Genomic DNA, 22,938 nt, shown 5'->3' on the forward strand with positions numbered 1-22,938 from the left:
CGGGGGCTTTTGTCAGAGATTTCACCAGCAGTTTGTCTCCGCAGGGCGGGGATTTTACCGGGGGTTGGCTGGACCCTAAAGTCAAAGTTCCCGCTTTTCTCCGGATCCGGGGGGGGGGGGCGTGGTTACAATTGACTGGTGCATAAATAGTACTAAATGTGCACCATTTCTTTTCTGTTTACATAAACGTTCTTTGTGAATTGTATTATATTTACTGGGGAAATGGTTATGCGTGTTTCCATTGTAAGTACTGGATATCGTCCATTACTATAAAATTATGCTTGTAAGTTCACACGAGTCTATGAAACGGTGGTTTACACATGTTCTTCCCCATTCTATGTTTTTTTGTGAAAGTTAATAATACTACGGCACCACCATCAAAGATGATTACGGTAATCATTATCCATGGATTGTTGCCTTTGGTCCACCTGAATTAGACATTCGACGAGGACCACATTTCAATGAATCTGGTCTCACTTACGCCATGATCACACATGATCAGTTTCTTGCACTGCGGTAAAAATGAACCCTTCCAATGGTATGAATTTATCAATGGACCTTATTCTCATTATCATTATCTTAAGGTTTTTAACCATACATACAATTATACAGAAGCATGTGACAAATCACGTATAACATGAAACACAAAATATGGCTCAAAGTGAAAAATGTCGATATTTTTCGAGTTAATTATTGTGATCTATCGCGGAATGAGAATTACCATTTCAAAACTAGCAACTGTTAGCTGCAAACGTGCAGAAATCAAATAACGAAAGCTTCACCGAGTTTTAGTATCAAAATAATCACAAAAGCAGCAGTGCAGTCAATCATTTCTTTAATGATATGAGCAGAATACTTTTGTATTTCGAAGTACGCCCAGTCAATCATTTCTTTAATGATATGAGCAGAATACTTTTGTATTTCGAAGTACGCCCTTGTATTTCCACTTATTCCAAGAGCAATTCATATTAACTTAATATGTTTACAGAACATTGCAGATTGTTATGCACTGTAACTGTGAACCTTATTCAAATTTCAATCAATTGTTATGTTTAACAATTATTATACAGAGCAGTTTTATAAAAAAAATCATTTAATGCAGCAATTACCATACACAACAGTAATTATTAACACAAATTATTATTTATACAACAATATTCATAAACAACAATAATTATATTAAACACTAATCATATATGATTTTGAATACACAAAAAACCTTTAAAGTATTGCAATTTTATTTCATTTTACAAGAGGTATGTGTATTTAATTATAAGAAAAGTAGTTCATAAATGATCTTATTATATACCTATCGTACATCCAAACGCAATAAATGCCAGAAAATACGGTACACCGTATTCCACTTCAGAACAATATGGCGGTATTCCACTCCGCTGAAAAGATTTGTTTAAGTGTTTTTTAATAAGAACCTAAACTCTCAATCAAACTTTGGTAAAAGACCGCATGCGGGGCTCCGTTAGAGGTGTAGACTGCACTATCTTTCATTTAAAATGGTGAATATACAGTTATCATCGTTTAAAGTCTTCTTTAGTAGCAAATTATTGCCTTCCGACGAAACGTTTATGACGCAATTTATCACGTGTTATACACACACACTGAGTAATAACCCTATTATATTATGGTATTAATGAGGTCAATACGTCAGGTATATCCCTTTACCATTGCAGAGGTTTGAACAAGCTTTTTAATGCGGGTGCTAAAAATTATTTCCTTACAACTTGGTAACAATGGAAATTTTCTAATTCCATCGCCAAAAAAACGTGCCATACTAACTATTAAAGCTGCACTCTCACAGAGTGACAGTTTGGACAACTGTTTTATTTTATTTTTATCTTCGAATGAGCCAAGTTTTGTGCAAATGTCTGGAAAACAGATATATAAGACTGCTTATAAAATATCAGATCGCAGTTTTACATATTTCTGCAAGAAAAGTTATGCTTTATTGCTTACAGCGTACCAACGCTATAAGAAAAATCAAATTATCGGCAGTTTTCCAAAGAATCGAGATCTGTTCTGTAGTGAGTTATCTTATATGACTAAATTCAAAGCATTACGGCCAAACTCAGGCCCCAATGTCACAACAAAAACTGAAGTCAAATCTTAGGGCGTTTTTGTTGATACCAAACCAGTTTCAGTTTTGGTGTCAATGGTTTCAGCAGTTTCGAACTCTGTTTTGATAGTTTGGCATGAAGTAACAAATGAATGGTTTTGTGTACAGTTTTAACAACATTGTTCATTATTATAACAGTCATTATTTCTAATTATAAATATAACCTTTATCATTTAGCTCATTGTAAGGCATTGTTAGCAAAAGGATTGAGTTTCAACAAAGGTGGTTGATCACTTTCCGCCATGTTTCAAAGTAAACTAGTTTTCGGATGGAACGAACCGACGAAACCGCCTTCGGTAGGGGTTTCAATAGTTTCGAAAACCGGTTTCAGTTTTCGTTAAAAACACACACGATAAAACTGGTTTTGGTTTTATTTGAAACTGTAACAACAAATGCGCAGTTTGTGAAACCAATATAAAACCGAAACCAGTTTTAACCAACAAAAACGCCCTTAATCTCAGTCTCAGCATCATTTGTTTTTATTAATACCATAAGATTTTACACCTTTGAAAGGGTATTTTATCATATGATTTGTTGATATATGGGCAAGTTTTCAAGGAAATAATATTGCTACAGCCAAAAATGTATTTGAGTACAATTTCTTGTTTTTTTTTAACAATTACTCAAGTATATTTTTGCCCTTGAATTGAGTTTCTTTAAAATTTTGACAAAATCAACTAATTTTATGAGAAAATATCTTTTGCAAAAATAAAAAAATGCAATATTTTTAATCATATTATGCATCCATGTGGTAAAATGAGTTGAGATTGAGTTTTGACTTGAGTATTTTTGGGATGTTGTGGCTAGCTGATTTTGTGACATTTTTTTATAAAACTGTCAATCTGTAAGAGTGCAGCTTTAAACAAAACTGCACTGCAGCTTGACGTTGTTTTCTTTTTCAGAAAACAAAATCCACCATGTTATTTATTTATTTTTAAAAATTGAAAGTTATTATGTCGTCTCTACCTAATAAATCGAGAAAACTGAATGCGCCTTTTATGGGAATAATTTCCGTTCAAATGTCATATTCGTTGTTAAGTTCGTTTTAATAGGAATATGATTTGATATCTTTAGTACAAACACAGATATTTAAGTTTAAATTGCATTCAATTTTACAATAATCGTGAAGAAAATAAATGTGACGCGTTGCCTGATGAGAAAACTACGGAATGCCGTTAGTGCCATCGCCTTTGAATGTGTTGATCTGAAACGCCATACTCGATAGTACGATGGTATAAACTCACGAAACAACGATGGCGAAAATGCGACAGTACGATGATGAAAACGCGAAATCACGAAACTACGATGGCGAAAATGCGCCAGTACGATGATGAAAACGCGACAGTACGATAACGAAAACGCGATAATATGACAGTATGATGATGCTGATGCGATAAACTATCGTGTTTTCACCATCGTACTTTCGTTTCTCAGATCAATACATTTACAGGCGATGGCCCTAACGGCATTCCGTAGTAAACTATATCTTGATTGAAACGTTTGGGCCCTTTTTTTGCAAAAATGTCGAGATTTTGACTGACAATGTTGATTTAATAGGATATATTTAATATTGCAAAGTATTCAAAAATAATTTAGTGGTAAACAATGAAATAGTGTTCAAAGATCAATTTTAGCATTTTAGCCCAACGTTTTAAAAAATACCACCTCAACCAACATAACCACCACCGCCACAATCACCGCCACCAGCACCACCAACAACAAAACAACAATAACATCATCATCATCATCATCATCATCATCATCATCATCATCATCATCATCATCATCATCATCATCAACAACAACAACAACAACAACAACAACAACAACAACATAATACAATATCGGACAGAATAGCACCATGCAACAACGACACAACGTATATATAAACAACAAATCTAGTATTTGCATACTTTTTATTACAAAATATCTGTATTTTTCAGATTCAAAATCATTTCTACCTGCGGACACTTCCGTTGTATACGGCCCGAGTGGATGCTGCTACAAACCCTGTTTTGTCACGTCCGGTTCCTTAGACTGTCCAAATCCGGGAAATACAGACTGTCCGGAATCTAATTCCACTTTCAATTTGACAAACCAGACGAACAGCGCATGCGCAGTGATTTTCCAAGGACGTTCAATGAATAGTGTTATATCAGTGTTTCTAGCGTGCTTTCTAAGCTCATTGTTCACACAAAATGTTCAAATTATTTACAAGAGTATAGGATTAACATAGCGATCGCTCATGTGGGTATTTTCATATTTGTTGAATTTAAATACAGTCAAACCCCGTTGGCTCGAAGTCGCTTGGGTCGAATTCCTCGATGGCTCGAACTTAAGGTAAAGGACTGATTTATTTAAACTGAATGTAAGCATAACTGTGTGGCTCGAATATTCCGAGGCTCGAGGTGTTTTCACCGGTACATTGATGTTCGAGCCAACGGGGTTCGACTGTATCTAGAAAATCCATTTAATGAATATATATTTTTCACAAAATATCAGCTGATTTTGTATCCAGTAATGAAGTAAGATATGTGATGGCTAAATGATATAGAATTGTTTAAATGCATAAGTACGTCTCTATTCACCAGTCACATATATAATAATGATTATGAGGTGATTACTTAGTGGGTGTTTAATAAATTGTGAAATTATTATTTAGGCAAATTATCCATTTTGACTATGTTCATTGTAACTGACCTGCTGATGTGTAGATTACTAGTAGAAAAAGGCCATACCAAATCGATTCCTTGTCCAAGACCATGTTCCAATTTCAAAACCAACATACCCGGCAAGAAAATAATTATACTATAGATATTTTGCTCTAGAACATGCAATTACATTGCTTGATTAAGATTTTTATTATTCTAAACGCTGACTCCCCCCCCCCCCCCCTTCCCACATAAACTCATCCCGATAACACCAAAGATCAGCTATTTTGTCATTGTCTTGTTGTGAACTTTCAAGGAATATTTGACATTGATGTTAGCTTTACGTTTAACGTTCAAAAGGGGTATTTTGGACTTCATAGGAAAGCTAGATAGGTTTTGATCCCTTGAGTCGTTTTGACACTTAACTAAAACACGATTTGGTATGGCTTATCATAAGTTTTCAATTAATGAAATATGTATTATTCCATACATATGCTGTATTCTAAGTATTGAGAAGTGTCACCTGTTGATGTAACGACAGTATTTTGTCTCCTGGTCCGGGCAGTCCAAAAATATATGTATAGTTCAAATTTGTAATGAATTCATGTAGGGTGTGAATGTGTTTTATTGAATCGTCTGGTGTTTTGAATGAAACAAGTCGAGGAATTGTTGAAACCTTGTTATTGTCGTCGGCGTTACCGACCTTGTCGGCGTCGTCGTGAAATACTTAGCCATAATCCAAAAAGCCGTGCAAAATATTGTACTGAAACTTCGTTTACATGTTGCCAGGGCCAACACGCACTTGTACAGCAAGGGCCCATAACTCTGGCTTGAGATATTTTCGCCCCTTTCTCTACAATATTAACTATTTTTTGTCATAGACAATGTAAGCGTATCTACAGCAAAGAACATAAAATATAAGTAGGCTTTTATTAATTGTCGAGTTATGCCCGTTGTTCGACAAACATCAAACGAGCGTTGGCGCCCTTCTTGTATATGAATTTAGAGCGTGTGTGTGTTTTTACATAATAAAAATGATTGGAGGTCTGTATTAATTGCATAGATTGTTTTGATACAAAGATTTTTCAAGTCAAATTGTATCGGATTCACCAAACACTTTGTGATATATATTATCTCAGTGCGTTTTTTAAAAAAGACGCCCAAATTTATAAAGATAAGCAAATCACGATATACATGTAGATAATTAGGAATACATGTATTTACACGAAGGCATCAATTCTATTCTTTAATTATTATTGCCAATAATTAGGGTAGGGTTACCAACCCCTGGGCTCTTTTTCAATATTGGTCTTTATGGGATCTAAGAACGATGTAGCTAATCGGATGACCAATAGAGTGAATGAAGTCAGTGATGGGTGACCAAATTCAGTGATGTATGACCGTACCATTAACTTAAGTTGAATATTGACTAACCCCTTATAATTGAACCGTTGTTGATATACATTTAGAAATAAAACGCATGCCTGAATGTGAATCATGTTTAGATGTAATGTTATGGTGTTTTAATATAGAAATATTGCGAAACACTTCTTGTACGTGTACGTGAACATGTAGCCTCCCTTACACATAAAAGCTGCAGTTAGTTTGCGGAATTTCCTTTTTTGACGTAAATTTATAGGTTTTTGCATCAACCGATAGTGTGCCCTTATAAACCGGTACGAAGTATCCTCATACATGGATGACGTACTGGAAGTAGTTCACGCGTACACATACATGAGTGACGTACCGGAAGTAGTTCACGCGTACATATACATGGATGACGTACCGGAACTAGTTCACGCGTACACATACATGAGTGACGTACCGGAAGTAGTTCACGCGTACACATACATGAATGACGTACCGGAACAAGTTCACGCGTACACGTACAAGTAGCATTTTGCATTTTTTTCAATTGACAAATATTTGCAGTGTATGTACATTCATATCTAACGGGTCGTGTTTGCCTTATATTATGTACTTAGAATGTACACACACATTGTGTTCACATTGGTAACGCTCGTTCCTCATTGAGTGTAGCAAATGAAGACACAGTGTACACACTCTGGCCAATACCTTAGTCGTTTCTCAACCTCTTCTCATTTAGTCATAAAACAGCAAATCCAGATAACAATACTACAAGCAAGCTCTTCTCTTTATCCAGCGCATTCTCTCATACATTGTGAGACGGTTTTGTGCTACAGTCGAATCCCGTTGGCTCAAGGGACCGGAAAAATACCTCGATCCTCGGGAGATTCGAGCCAAGCAGGAATTATTACCTTTAGTATAAAGAAATGGGTCCTAAACATTCAGTTCGAGCCAACGATAATTTCGAGCCAAACGAGTTCGAGCCAACGGGGTTCGACTGTTTTTAAATAAGTATATTTATTACGTTTAACTATTACATCTCATTATAGCTCAAGTAGACTGTTTGCTATGTAATAATTATTAGTTTGGAGTATTGAAGAATCATTTGTATCAACACAGTCTATGACAGCTTACTCTTCTAAAAATAGTAAAAAAAAACACCATATAATATTTTGTGAATCATGCGATGGTTAAACGTTATATTAATATGATTTGAGATTGAGAAATGTTTGTGGTATTCGGGTCTGGTTCTTATTATTTAAAGCATATTGTACATTGATTGATATACATGTATGTTTGGTTGTATTAATGTGCATGGTTTGTATGGGTAACGTGTGATTTGAGTATTTAATGAATATGCGTGTTGTATAGATAACGGATATGATGTTTAACTTGTGCTTAAAATACTTGAAATTTCACTGAGCCGTATATATTGAATCCTATTTTTGTTTAAATATTTCTATGACTAATGTCTTTACCATATACAAAATAGATTACCGACGTACATTATAAATACAATTAATATTGTTCATACAGTTTGTATAAATACTTCTTATTTCATAAATGGCATATTTTTCAATCTTTGAAGACCAAAAAATACTTGATTCTTATATTACATACGATAAATGTTAAACAATTTCTTTTTTTCTTCGCACATAGCCCTTTACAATTTAAACTGACTTTTTAAAATCATTTGAGTATTGGATGTATAGATAAAAAAACATACGTTTTTTAGTACATGCAATTAAAAAATTTAAGCTTGATGATATTTTTTAACTTTCGTACTATTCAAGCCATGTTGTGAAAGAAGGGAAATAACTCTCTGATTTTTTTGTATCTGTTGAACATAATGGATTTCTTCCCTTTGTTAAGTCTCTTACCGAGTAAGAAACATTATTGTTTTTTTACAATAAGTTCTCTGCATGAAGGATATACTGATTTAGAAATGTAAGCAGAAGGAGTATGAGTGTAGTGTTACTGAAATACAATTTGAAATTGTACAAGGGATGTTATGAGAGTTCGCAGAATTTAACCATAAACAAATCTATAGGGTTTGATAGGCCAATTTACTTCCATCAATATTGAAGCGAGATATTATGTACGCATCAAAGTTTCCTGCTCAATTTTGTCATGATTATTTTGTTTTGAGCAAAATACACTCACTTGTGTATTTTTATTTTTATTTTTACCATAGTCAATCCTTCACGGTTTTATGCTCAAACTTTGTATATCAGGAATTTAAAAACGTTATTTTAAACAAAATTAAAAAAAAGTTTAATCAAGATTACGTGTAGAGTTAAACTAACAAATTTACAAACATTTAAAAAGAAAAACAATAACATTTATTCTTAATATCATGGTACAATTCCGAGAACTTTCCGAACGGCCCTCTGACTCACTGAATAACATAAGTATTTTCTTGTAGCATCCATGTGTGTGTTTGTTTGCTTGTCACGGATATGTTCATATACTATTATTTGATGTTGTTGTTTAGGCTAGTGTATATACTCATTAAATGTACATATAAATGAAATGAATTGTTAAAATATAAATATGATTGTTTATATAAAAGTTGTATGATATATTATTAATAACTTTGTTAATGTAGACTTACATGAACAAACTCAAATGTAGAATAATAAAGTTGAAATATGTGTTATGTTTTACTTCTTCAACTCACCTTGAAAGGTATTCGAAATGGAACTTCAAACAATGTTATTCAATGAATAGGTTCGTTACTTATATTGAGCAAATTTCAATAACGCAGTCTCGTTTTGAGTGACACTGATCTTTAATTTTACTGCAACAGTGTCGTCGCCCCTAAGCACCATCGTATGATACAATCTGTTAATGCTGTGTACTGTGTGCGATTTGGCTACGAAAACCTTGTAATTATTAACAAATAATGAGCCAAATTCATTGGTCCCGCAATTAAACAATACAGAAATATGCACAGACACTACAAAAATATCCTGGCGAAAGCTGAAATTGTACCCTGTCCGCCACATTACTCCTTATTGGTAACATCTTCGTAGACCACTCGCGACTATAGCTACAACTCACAATATAGTAATATTGAGGTATATTTAATTGTTACATACGACTTCATTGAAAGAAGAGTTATCTCCCATGCCTCAGTGTACCGTGGTTGCCGACGATGCTTACCCTTGTATTATGCGTTATAGCTAAAGCATATGACCATACAACGAATAAACAAATCTGTTGGTGGTAACTAAATGGAAATACGTGTTAACTGATATTGCAAATGCTTTAATAATACTTAGTAATACTCTTTGCATATGCAAAAAATAAACATATAAACAAATCCTTGATAGCTCGGCGACTCTGCCATACTGAAACTAACAGTTCATTTACGAAATATAAAAGGCGATTAAAGGAATTACGAATTAACACCATCAAAGAGTCAGGGAACACAGACAGTGCCATCTATAAATATCTGGGAGAAGTTCACTCTACCTATATTTGCCATTCGATCGCCAATCTGACCTAACGCTTAAACGCCCGGTCGACCAACTGTATGATGAAATACACCGGGCCTCATTTAATCTTCTGAGTAAGGGGGTATACATATTAAGTTTCAAGTATATGTTAGAGTTCATTCTGGTGATCTACAGAAAATGGAGCGAGGCCGGCAAGGCCGTATGCCGGAGAAAACTCGTATTTTCTGTACATCGCTAAAATAAAACAAACCCCAACTAATTTCGTTTTTGCACTAAGTTGACCCATTAGCTTCGCCCTTTCTGTGGTCACTCTTTATTTTTACAACGGAGTGATGATTGTATACAAAATGGAACAGACCCGAAAAATACGTTAAATACTTTTCGTTTAAAAATCAACAAAATCGTGATATATGGGTTATAAGAATTATCTAAGTATGTTTGCATGGTACAGAACTTCACTGGGGTGACATCGTTATTTATTTTATTCATAGCGATCAACAAACGATTGCACAGAGCATAATAAGGGAAGAAACGTAAATGAGATTTGTATTTGAATATTGTCACAGAAATATTTTAATTGTGCACTGAATAGATGTCAATACGATTTGATAGCTGATTATGCTCCAGTCAATTGTAACCACGCCCCTCCCAAGGTCCGGAGGTATACTGGGGATAGCGGCGGTAAAGGGCCGTGTTTTTACCTTCCAGGTGGCCCCGCAGTGCAGAGTGAATGCGGTAGGTTTTTTTCGCGCCGAAAATAGCGGGGAATGGGCCTTACTTAGAATGTCCCCGGGGTACGGTGGAATTTGGCGGGGATTTTACCATCAGTTTGTCCCCGCAGTGGGGATTTTACCTGGGATTGGCTGGACCGAAAGTCAAAGTCCCCGCTAATCCCAGGACCTTGGGGGACGTGGTTAAAATTGGCTGATGCATTACACATCTATTTCCAATTTTGGTTCATGACGTAAGCTTCAACTGACTCTAGACAATGGCACCCTTAATTGTCAATGATCATAGTTACTTCACGCATGCGCAGAGGACAGAGCCATCTATGAATACTAGACGACTTTATAAATCATATAGATGACAAAATGACAGACAATCTTTCCAAAACACCGGGTACCAAACTTGGCGGCTTGTTAAGTGCCTTCTGTCAGAATCTGAGATGTTCCTCTGCTGTCATTTAAACACTGTTTTCACGTGGAATCATTTTGCATTCGGACGTCCAACACATCTTCTACATTAAACTCTACATTTAGCACTTTCTCGGTTACTTTTTTTCTGTCACTAGGAACACATTTTATCAATTCCATGCTTAACCCGTCTTTACAAACCAGTATATGCTACAAACAAACAATTTTGCATGCAACACTTTGAAATACAGATCTATGTTTTTTTTCCATTTTTGTATTATAATGTGAATGGACTAGACACCAGATTTGCAAATACAGCATTGCCTAAAACAACAACAACCTAGAATTGTCAAGTGAGGTAGCATGAGACCGCTAATACATCATTTTACATGATAAAACGCAATAATCATGTCGCTTTTTCAACTGAGTTTCAACGTTTAAAAATAGCTTATAATGGTTTCTCGGTTTAAACAAAACAACAACAATGTGAAATGGTTTTTCGAACATCTTGCAAGTCAGGTGATTGTTTCACACACGCAACTGTCAATAAGTGTTTTAGCAACTCGCTGTCATTTGAGCAGAGTAGTGAAAAATGCGCAAACACTGCGAACGACGCATGAGTCATAAGCGACGTGATACATCAGTAAGATTCAATGCGTTGTACAGAACGATATCAATTTTATGTAAGTTTTTGACAAAAAGAAGTTCTTGCAATGGTATCATCTGGTGTCTGGTCCCTTTTTATTTGTCATCAACGAACAGTTCAACAGTTCTGAGAATTGATCATCGGCTATTAAGGCCATCAGCTGTTTAAAAGAAGACTTTTCAAGGTTTTCTTTTCAATTGTCATGGCAACCGGACTTACGATGGATAGTCAATATGATACACGACCATTAAACACCAGCTCCACAACTTAACGGTGGTGCAAAGAAATTAAGCTGTCGACTCTTCCGTGGAACAGCTGTGCCCTGAGTTTCCTTCTACAAACGATTACACAATGTTAAATATTAAAATCGTAGCCAGCATGCAGTAAAAGTATTCTTACACGGTACCACATTCTCCGATTTTCGAAATATGTCCGTTTAATAAAATTATCAAATTAAATATAAATAACATTCACGTTTATAGAAGTAAACAACGGGCACAGCTGCACGACGGAAGTGTCGACAGCTCATTTTCCTTGCACCACCGTTAAGTTGTGAAGCTGGCGTTTAGTGGCCGTGTGATCAGAGGTTATCCAAAGGATAATGCCGCCTTTCTTTCTTCAGTGCTAGACGAACTACTTATATCAAGGAGTGATTAATTCCCCTTGAAGTGTTGGAGTAGTCTAGTCCGCCTTTCGACCGAGGGGTTGTATGTTTCATCCACACAATGTGAATGTTTTCTCGGCAAAACTAACGAAATACTTTTTCTCCGAAGAAATGGACTGGAGTGCGGTCCATATCTAAATTCCACTGTCTTAACAATCGAGCTAAAATAGATTCGTATACGTCAAGAGGTCCGATGCAACATTGACACAAGCATAGTAAAATAGTGTTAAGTTTGATAATCTTTGATCAATCCTTCAATCATATATTCAATGAGTTTGGAGTAATGCAGGACATGATGGGTGAACTCCTTAAATATGTAAGTGAAAGCGATGCGAAATCATGTTAATATATTTTGTCTGCAATATATCATAAAAGAGATTATTTTTACCCCCCAACAATCTTTGTTCAACATATTAAAACAAACCTAGTTGTGTCCCATCTCATCAAGATAGTTACTTCTGAATTGAAGGACAGAACGATAATGTTTGATCTATTTCAAGAAGGAACATTACTCCAAAAACAGATATATAATATCTATGTTTGCTTGCAATGCACTCATTTGTGAAATTTAATAAACGTTTAGGATATTTAATAACGAAATACCGTGATAGAATGCGAGATGACAAACTTGACACCAATATATCTATCCTTGGGTAAAATTGTTTATTTATTACCAGAAGTACCGTGGAAGATTTGAAAATGAATAAGTTTTAAGATTCAAGATTTAAATATATATATGTTTTTATTAAAGTGACACTCTTATTCAAAATCAATACACACACATGCATAACAAACATAGATTTTCAGTGATAAGCCTTTAACTACTTACTAAATAATGCATTTATGGAAAATATTAAATACTGATAACAAGAGTGTAACCGGGTATTTAAAAGCGGAAAACGCAAAAAATTAAATGATTGATGAGTGCTTAAATATTTGCAGTGATCTATTGTCTCATAAGGTAGAAATACCGTGTTTTCTGCACATTTCTTTCAAATTCAACCTGATATCCTTCATAAGAACCATTGTTTTCGACATTTATTTATCCTTGCTGGTATATTAAAACAATTGTATTAATTGTGGTAAATCTTATTTGGGAGTAATAGTGCATCTTTAAGTTTTCGGAACTTTATCTAAATATCATAAGAATACAAATGCACAAGAATAAGGTATTAACGGTTGCAAATTGAAACCTGCATTGTTTATTATAGAGTTGTAGTTACAAACTAGAATTCTGAGAAATGTATGCGTCCGCACCATTGTCAAACTAATTGTAAACAGTAATTTAGTTTTGAACGAACTAATCTGTGTTGAACATTCACACTATTTTCTGATTTTATACACAGAGAAGAACTAAGGCAACTGTTATCCAATGTCAGAAACTGAGCACTTGTGTGTCTGGGGATATCAATTTGACAATCACACTTGGCTGAAACATTATGCTTCCAAAACTGTAAGTTAGTTTTATGATATTGATATCAATATCGGATAATAATGATTTTGTCTGCATCCGACATAATCCGAGACGACTTTAATCGACTCATTGTCATTTAAAAATGTCTTTAATTGTCATCATGAAAATTGATATAGTGACCTTATTTATGACCGGCGATGATCTTTTATGGTATGCTGCCAAATATTCTGACTAAGTTGCATGAAAATCGGACACAAACTGCTGTTTTCATGGTACGAAAAGAAATAACTCAAAGTTCTTGAATACATCAGAATGTCTGAGATCGGTTTTCTCCAATATATAACCCGTAATATTTCGATGAGAAATCTGGCTCAATACAAAATGTGTTCTAGAAAAAGTAATTTTATTGTAATATTCCTGAACACAATATATATAATCCAAAGATGTGAGATCAGAATTTAATGAGGTGAATACATACAAATACAATAAGATTTACATTTATTTTTATATTTCCTGGCAAACAGGCCAAGACACCAATATAAACTGCGCGTAATAATGTATTCAAGTTCAAGGTTACTTAACATTCAGAGGTCAAGGACAGTCCGTGTTGAAGCAGTAAATTTCCACAAGTTCACATTCGCCAATTGACTGGTAATATGCGCACAGAATGTCCAATGTTCTTGTTGATGTGGATACAGCAAACGACCCATATTCCGATTGAAGGGCTGAAATTGAACAATTGATCATTTATAATAAAAAAAAAACATTTTATAAAGCGAGATACATTACTCTAATGAAGTGTTTGAATTATATCGCAAAACATCGTTGTTCACAAGTGATTTATATGCATTTCGTTTCTTTAATTACTGTAGACAGGTTAAAGAATATGCAATCTGACTTAAGTACTCGATGTTACTTGCTAACGCGAATATATTCCTACAAAGTGTCAAACCTATTCTTAGGTGATGATATGTTTATATTGCATCGCACCTAAGAATGACACTGTTGCTCCAGATAAAATCATTTTATCTTCATTGACTAAGCGAAGGCATTTGATTACCTTATTTAAACGGTCAACTATTCTTACCTCCCTCCGTACCTTTATTATACAGTAAAAACTAATCACCCCTTCTACCTTCATATGAAATGTCATTACTTCTGAACCCAAACCCTATCCTCATTCCATAGGTTAAAACCTTTATATCGTTGGACACTCCCATTTGAACAATCAACTCTTCTTCATATTTATATGAAAAACTACAGAAACAACATCAGTAGTCGTAAGTTTATACTGGCATCGCACCTAAGAATTATACTGTTGCTCCAGATAAAATCATTTTCGTGTCGTTGCTTTATTTTCATTGACTACGCGAAGGCATATGATATATAGGATATTTGTTTATTTCAGTGTAAGATCGTATTTTATTTCACGAGTGTCATAAAAAATATAGTTTTTCTATGATCACGAGTGGAATAAAATACGATCATACACTGAAATAAACAAATTTTCTGTTTCTTGTATGCTTATTTTCCGAGTTTTGTAGAATTTTTATTTATTTTCTAAATTACCACCTTTTTTGAAAAGGGTGTTATTTACCCCGCTACCCGTGGGGCGCCCCTCATGCAAAATTATAGCTGTCAATTTTCTATTTCCGGTTTGTTGAGAAAAAGTTCTCTGATATTCTTTTTTATAGTTTATTATCCGCTCTGTTTTAGTACAAAGATTTTATGAACGGTTATCAATGAAGTTTTATAAGTGCATCCATGTTCCAAAAATAACGAAAACACTTTTATTTAAGTGTGGCATGAATACATAACCAAATTACTACGCCGCCATTTATAGTGAACAAAAATTTGAAAGGTCGAATGTGTTAACAAAACAATTGCGGATAATCATTGGATATAAAACATTTTTTTTTAGTTTGAGAGTGTGTTTCGTGATACATGAGGCGTGGGTTGGGTAAAAAATCAGGAAATCTGTAAATTGTTGTGTGAATTTTCGGGAAGCTCGTACTACGTAATTACAACGACAAACATTTGAAAGATGATATAACATTCTTCTTATGTTCGAACAGTTGTTTTTGTCTGTAATTTGTTTGGTATGAAAGCAAATATTCGAACATTCAGCTTCAAGATCAAGAAAACGTATGAAAAACGAGATAACCATTTTTCTTAAAAACGGTAAGTTGTTAATTTCCAAATATATCCTTTTTTTAAAAACTTTTGTAACGTACCTTTAAATTTTAAATATTTTATATGCCAATATATTCTGGTTCAAAGTGAAGTGTTCTGTTTCGATCAAGGGGAAGTTACTACAATGAATTTTAAAAGTAGTTCTGCAAGTTTCCATATTTCATCGAAAAGCATGAAAGAAAAAACGAATACCTACTATTATTACCTTATCTAAACGGTGAACTATTCTTACCTCCCTCCTTACCTTTATTATACAGTCAACACTTATCACCCCTGTTACCCCTATATGAAAGGACAATACTTCTGAATCCCAACCCTGCCCTCATTCCACAGGTTAAAACCTTTATATCGTCCGGCACTCCCATTTGAACAATCAACTTTCTTAAGTCCATTTCCTACCCTTATTTCAGACATGCTTTGTATAAAAGTAGGGACCCAGACAGTAACATCTCTAAACATATGGGAGTAAATCGCTTTTTTGTATTTGCCATTCGATCGCCCGACTGACCGACCGATTCACCCAGTCGACCAACCGTTTCGTGACACCATCATACATCGAGCCGCATTCAACCTTCAGATTTAGGGGGTATAAATATGAAATTTCAAGCAGTGTATCAACACACTTTTCATGTAAATCATGAATGGTCAACACTTCTATCTCCTCCCTTCATTTTAATGATTAACTTTTCTCAATCTTTTACCATCAACTAAACGGTAAAAACAACATCCCTTCACTACACTGGTTTAAACAGGCATTCTTTATCAACACTTTTAGCCCTTTTTTGAACGATCTACGCTTTGAAACACTTTGTAAGTTTAATTTTTTAGTCAACACTTCTCACCGATCCCTTCCTTAATTTAAATGGTTCTATTTTTAACCCCCTCCATATCCTCATATGAACAGTGAATACCTCTCAGCCCGATCGACGCTTAACTGGCCGGCCAAAACAACACCTACTCTCACTTATACGGTCAACACAAGGTCCTGATTTGAAAGGCTAACTCCCAAATATCAACCCCTAAACTCATTTGAACAGTCAACTCTTTCACTACAACTCTCGAAGTACACTCCCAATTTTCATTTAAACTGTCAGCACTTTCCCTCAACCGCCTATTCTAATAAAAAAACAGTCAGCATTGCTATCATCTTCCGCATTTCCCCTCATTTGAACTGGTACCTTCTTGATACCGTCTCTCTACTCTCATTTTAACAGTCAACTTGTCATAAGCTCGTTGGTCAATAAAATCAAACTCCCTCCATACCCTCAATTGAACGCCAATATCTTTATATCGTCTTCTTACCTTATTTAAACCTTCAACCTCTCAGTATTTGGAAAACTCTTAAGCACAATCCCAAACCACATGTACAGTCAACACTTCTATTCCCCTCCTGACATCATCATCATCATCATCATCATCATCATCATCATCATCATCATCATCATCATCATCATCATCATCATCAACATCATCGTCGTCGTCATCGTCGTCATCATCATCATAAGCATCATCATCATCGCCAACATCATCATTGTTAGTTTATTATCATTACAACAATCAACATATTACAGCGTGTAAGGCTATTTTCAATGTTACATTCTAACCTTTTATAAATTTATTCTTTATACGAAATGTTATTAACCCATTTTTTGTATATAGAAAGGCTATAATCATAATGACACGGAGTTAAACGAAATATATTTTAAATATGTGAAGCAATTATCAGGCCTAGTTCTACATCAATGCCATGTTGATGAATTGAATAACAAAACATTAACTTGACAAATGGTTACGTCAGCAACACATGTTTGCATACTGTACACATGCCTTTACCCAGAAGGCATGGGACTCAACAACACATGTTTGCATAATGTACGCATGCCTTTACCCAGAAGGTATGGGACTCAACAACACATGTTTGCATAATGTACACATGCCTTTACACAGAAGGTATAGAACTCAACAACACATGTTTGCATAATGTACACATGCCTTTACCCAGAAGGTATAGAACTCAACAACACATGTTTGCATAATGTACACATGCCTTTACACAGAAGGTATGGAACTCAACAACACATGTTTGCATAGTGTAAACATGCCTTTACCCAGAAGGTATGGGACTCAACAACACATATTTGCATAATGTACGCATGCCTTTACCCAGAAGGTATGGGACTCAACAACACATGTTTGCATACTGTACACATGCTTTTACCCAGAAGGTATGGGACTCAACAACACATGTTTGCATAATGTACGCATGCCTTTACCCAGAAGGTATGGGACTCAACAACACATGTTTGCATAATGTAAACATGCCTTCACCCAGAAGGTATGGAACTCAACAACACATGTTTGCATAATATAAACATGCCTTTACCCAGAAGGTATGGGACTCAACAACACATGTTTGCATAGTGTAAACATGCCTTTACCCAGAAGGTATGGGACTCAACAACACATGTTTGCATAATGTAAACATGCCTTTACCCAGAAGGTATAAAACTAACCAACTAACCAGTGTTGCATTCTATTTTATTTTTTTGTCAGATGGCTAAAAACTAGAGTTTTGACTTCAGGAATAATAGGTCTTTAAATGCATCTAGCTAGTACTGTTTTGTTGAGGCAGAGCAATTCTTCTAGCTGTTACCACGGGGGGAATCGCGCACAACCGTAACGCTGATGACGCGAGAAAATGGTTCAGCAAAGTTCCGGTAACGGTACTGTCAACGGATATCTTGACCAGGAAAGGTGCGTGTTGGATTCATCTGCACGCTGGTATACTGTGAGACTAATATGTAAAAAACATCGTTGAGTTATGACGACTATTCCTGCTCTGAACTGAGTGAAATTTAATGAGAGGTGAAGTGTCTTGATTTTCATGCAATATTAGTCGTATTCTCGTCTTATATCACTGCAACAACAACATATTCGTTCCATTGTTTATTCCAGTAACTGGTTTAACTCTGTAGGCTGTTTTAGTATACTGTTGGCCAACTTTTTACTGTAGCGGTTGTGCTACTGGTGTGGAGGTTGTGCAAGATAACATTGATTAAAGTTTTCCACTAGGATCACGTTTTGTACTTATTTCGGTCACGTGAACGTCCGTTCGTCTACAGCATCATTTTTAAACAGGATTGCATAGATCCGCAAACCAAACGTAATCCAGTAATTTTTTAAAAATAAAACCCCTTCCAATCGACTGAACACTGACTGAGAAAATAGCGTCAAAACAAAAATGCAACTGTCGAGTTATGTTGCGGCCCTTATCAAGCTTAATGTACAACCTTTTCAATGACATCACTCGTGACGTCACACAAGTTATTGTTACGGAGGTTATATTGAACTAACTTTTTTTCATTTTCGTGACAGTTAACAGCTATCTTACACAACATTACTCATGGTGTGTATTTAATTCAATAATAGCGATAATACACCTTTTGTCGGTCGTCACCAGAGCTTACTACATAGTTTCATCAAACTATGAAATCACTATTGCAGTTTGGCAGTATGCATTTCTGCACTTTACATGGTATATTTTAAAAATACTTTCAGTTTAGGTGCATTCTGGTAGATTGCCTGCATTAAGTGGCGAAATGAAATCTCAGTGATTTTACCACTTCTTACACACGTTTGTAATGCTTAACTCGTTCCAATAAAATATATTTTTCAACTATTTGAAACTGTTTTAAGCATTCTCAGGCAATGCAGACTATACATAGTATAGTCTGTTTGTCAGACTGTAACCGATCGGCAGAGTACTTTGAATGGTAACTTTGAATACAACAACACGACATCAACATTACAAATTCGATGCTTTATTATTATTTTTTTATTATTTTCAGCAATAGTTATGCAAAAGCTCATCGAGTCGTTGTCCTTGATACTATCAGGTCTGCAAGAAAAGGGAAATTATGACTTCGGAGTATTCTGAATTTGATTAATGTTATGAATATATTCTTGTACGTCTTACATTGTAACAATGTTATGCAGCACTGTACTTTATCGTCTGAGATAACTGTTCATTAGAAAGCTTTTCAAACATCAATTACTATTTACATTTTTCTGTCATAGAAAGGTTTTTACACACGTGTTCGGTTTCAAACATTATGTACATACCTTGTCGCTACGAGCTTAGTGCCACCTCCTTTTGCAGCAGAGCACAAGTTTGCAGCCCTTCTTGCACCATGGGCAACGACCAACAAATTTCTGTTTCCAGCTGCACCACTTTCGGCATTTGCAGTAAGCTCCTGTGGCGTATAAGGGAGATAGTCAGTGAATAACCATTTGTTTAAATAAATGCGTTCATCGTACATCAACGTTTTATTGAGTACTAAGTTATTATGAAGTACATCTTTAGTTTTTCATATAAATATCGATACTTCACATGATAACTAAAGCATTTTCACTGCATTATTGGCGTTTTTCCTTTATTATTTTGCTAAGAAATTGCCTATTTCAACATTTTCTGAACACTGAAAAAAGGGAAAGAGGTCGTATTCAAAATTTAACAAAGAAAGTATGTTGCATTGTAAAGGTTTTGACTTGGCAAATATCTACCAAACATAAAATATGTACAATAGATTTCGGATCACCTGAGAATTGTTGTTTTGACATACACTATAGTCTGCTATTTGCTTTATCATTTTTGCCTTAAGTTTTAAATGCCTTGAATTTAGCATGCACATCTACATAATAACATTATATGAAAATGTTTGTTATGGAAAAACATCTTAAGGTGTACTATTTGGCAAAATAGCAGTCCCGTAAATACTAAATCATCAATTGTTTTGTATATTTGAATTAACATACCCATTCGGCCTCCACCATATCCATATCCACCGCCTCCGAAACCTCCCACTCCGTAACCACCCCCGTATCCGCCTCCAAAACCACCCCCGTATCCGCCTCCATAACCACCACCGTATCCTCCTCCATAACCACCACTGTATCCACCGTAGCCGCCCATGTAACCTCCATAACCTCCGTATCCACCTCCGCCACCGCCACCGCCTCCGTAACCGCCACCGTAACCGCCTCCGTAACCGCCACCGTAACCGCCTCCACCACCGTAACCGCCAACTCCGTATCCACCATATCCTCCCCCAAAGCCACCGCCAATTAATGAAAAAAAAAATGATTTGAAATATGTCGCAGTGTCACAAGTTTTACATTTTACTTCACTGCTTACTGATAATCGATACTCTGTCAAGAAGGAGATTCTGTACCTAATTCAAATTTGCTTAAAGTCATTTATGGCTCTAAAGTTCTTTCATCCGAATTTGTTTCGTAGGCTGTAAATCTGTTACTTATCAACGTAAGAGAGTACATAGGCTTTGATAAAATACTTTTCTACGATGTAACATAATAGCTCGTCAACTCTTTTTAAACATGACCCGAACAAACTGTTGTTGTTTTTGCAAGGTTTTTAACTATCTTACCTCCTCCATATCCGCCACCATAGCCACCTCCACCACCGTATCTGCAATGTTTTCCCTTACAAGGTCTCCACCACCATGCCTCGCAAACTGCAAATAATCCGATGTGTTTAAATGGATGAAATAAAGTTAGCTATGCGTCACCAATGAGTAAACTTCTTACATTATGCAAAATGCAAAACTGACCCTAGTGTGTGCACACATGCTGGGTGCTTTCTAATAAAGAGATGTATTGAATAGATATATAATACTATAATCAAACGTCTGTTGCTGATCATCAAAATAAATACTTAGACCATATATTGTACTATATGTATAAGGAAGAAAACGAGAACATAAACGTGACAAGAAATAAAAAAATGTTCGTCAAAATCTGATCAAGAAGCCGTCCAAATTTGTTTGCGATAAATATATGCTGCTTTTCTTTACTAAGAGACTGAGCAAAAACATCGTTTGAAACAAAAAGCTAAGTTTTGAAATATGAAGGTTCCGATTCTATTATTTTCGTTTTAATATCAGTCTGTCGTAGTTCTAGACGTTTCGGTTATGTCTTGATGTGTTCATCAATGATAAAGATCTCTTTAGAACGAATTGATTAAAGCAACAAAAGCCTCACTTACAGAAAGTCTTGAACCTAGGCTATTTATAATGAACCTACAAACAAAATGTCAAGACTATTATAGTCATTCCTTACTTAAGCCATTTTCTTAACATAGCTTTCTCACTTATCCTATGATATAATCGCCGAATAATATTTGAAATAATTTTCATTGATTTGATTGAAAATACTTACTTTTATGTTCAAAACATTTTAACTTTTATTTTATTTTGACAATGACGTTTTAGTAAATTTTGTTAAGTTACGAAATGACTTTTGATCTGTTTATGAAAACCATCCCGTATTTTTGATCAATTTATGAAAGAACACTTTACATACCGGATGCGGCGATTGCCAGGCCAAGGATAACGGAGATAAGAAACTTCATCGTGACGTCGTCGGTGTACGGCCCCACTCAATATTGCTACGAAATTTCAACTTCTTATATACCTTTCTTAAACCAACACTGCAAGTCATTCGATTAATCATACCACTAAGTAAATAATTACGTTTTGCAATTGATGTGTGGTATTTATCATCATTTAAATGAATTGAAGGTCGAATCGTGTCGTTGATTGCTTAATTATAATAAAGACATTCTTAATGCAAATGTTTATTGGGGGTTTTAGATAATAATAAAGTGAATTCAACAGCGCCTGATTAGCCACTATGTTTTTTGCTGAAACCACCGCAATCACTTTTTGCGTGAATAAATCTGTTCAGTACCATTGTAAACATGGTACACATAAAAACATTCATTATGTCGGTGAATTATTACAGCTATTCTCATTGTTAATGTTTCTTTAACTTTTCCCAACGTATTCATGAAACGAAACACTCTTGGTTTTGAAAACACATGGTAAAACAACTGGCACCTAATTTTCTAACTCAATTTATTTATTTTTCAAATCAGAACAAATCATTTAATTCGAAACTAAAAATTACAATGCCAGAAATGTTAACAAAAATTGACATTTTTTTCATAAATACGATTGGAGTATATAAACAGTACAAAGTGCATTTTTCAATATTTTTTCACATTTGATATTTAAAAAAAATAATTTGAGTTGAATTCCGGTGCCAGTGTGAAAACTTTCTTACTTTCGACGTTTCTGTCTTAAAGAAACAAACAAAATCTCTAGACACTTATAACCAAAAACTACCTTTTTTAACAAATTTAATTTACAAGTGCTACTTTTACTATGAAACTATGTGTTGTTTTCTTAATCACTTAAAAC

At 35.0% G+C, this 22,938-nt stretch overlaps 3 protein-coding genes across 4 annotated transcripts in view; 1 reads left to right on the forward strand and 2 right to left on the reverse strand.

The window, feature by feature from the left end:
* Window positions 1-8,796, forward strand: part of LOC128220460 (uncharacterized) — a 101,655-nt gene extending 92,859 nt beyond the window's left edge. For both annotated transcript variants that reach the window (XM_052928868.1, XM_052928869.1), the window contains one exon: window positions 4,075-8,796. In XM_052928868.1, the coding sequence (XP_052784828.1) occupies window positions 4,075-4,367 (293 nt within the window). In that variant the 3' untranslated portion in view covers window positions 4,368-8,796. The remainder of the gene's footprint in view (window positions 1-4,074) is intronic.
* Window positions 8,797-13,971: 5,175 nt separating this feature from the next.
* The window catches only part of LOC128220729 (uncharacterized), a 28,007-nt gene continuing 19,040 nt past the window's right edge, over window positions 13,972-22,938 (reverse strand). The window contains exon 3 of the mRNA XM_052929232.1: window positions 13,972-14,193. Coding sequence (XP_052785192.1) covers window positions 14,060-14,193 — 134 coding nt within the window. The 3' untranslated portion in view covers window positions 13,972-14,059. The remainder of the gene's footprint in view (window positions 14,194-22,938) is intronic.
* LOC128220728 (ctenidin-1-like) lies at window positions 19,463-22,199 on the reverse strand. Its single transcript, XM_052929231.1, has 5 exons — window positions 22,040-22,199; window positions 21,105-21,192; window positions 20,477-20,781; window positions 19,784-19,914; window positions 19,463-19,559 (listed from the first exon to the last, which is right to left on the reverse strand). Exons 1-4 carry the CDS (start codon window positions 22,086-22,088, stop codon window positions 19,799-19,801), a joined length of 558 nt encoding a protein of 185 aa, XP_052785191.1. The 5' UTR covers window positions 22,089-22,199; the 3' UTR covers window positions 19,463-19,559; window positions 19,784-19,798.

The sequence above is a fragment of the Mya arenaria genome, chromosome 15 (genome assembly GCF_026914265.1).
Source record: "Mya arenaria isolate MELC-2E11 chromosome 15, ASM2691426v1".
NCBI lineage: Eukaryota > Metazoa > Mollusca > Bivalvia > Myida > Myidae > Mya > Mya arenaria.

Bases quoted from the DNA above. Each gene is read 5' to 3' on its own strand.
- LOC128220728 (XM_052929231.1), bottom strand. From the start codon at position 22,088: ATGAAGTTTCTTATCTCCGTTATCCTTGGCCTGGCAATCGCCGCATCC. The intron at 20,782-21,104 runs TAAGATAGTTAA...TTCATTAATTGG, and splicing joins GGTGGCGGATATGGAGGAGG to CGGTGGCTTTGGGGGAGGAT. The intron at 19,915-20,476 runs GTATGTTAATTC...TATACGCCACAG, and splicing joins ATATGGTGGAGGCCGAATGG to GAGCTTACTGCAAATGCCGA.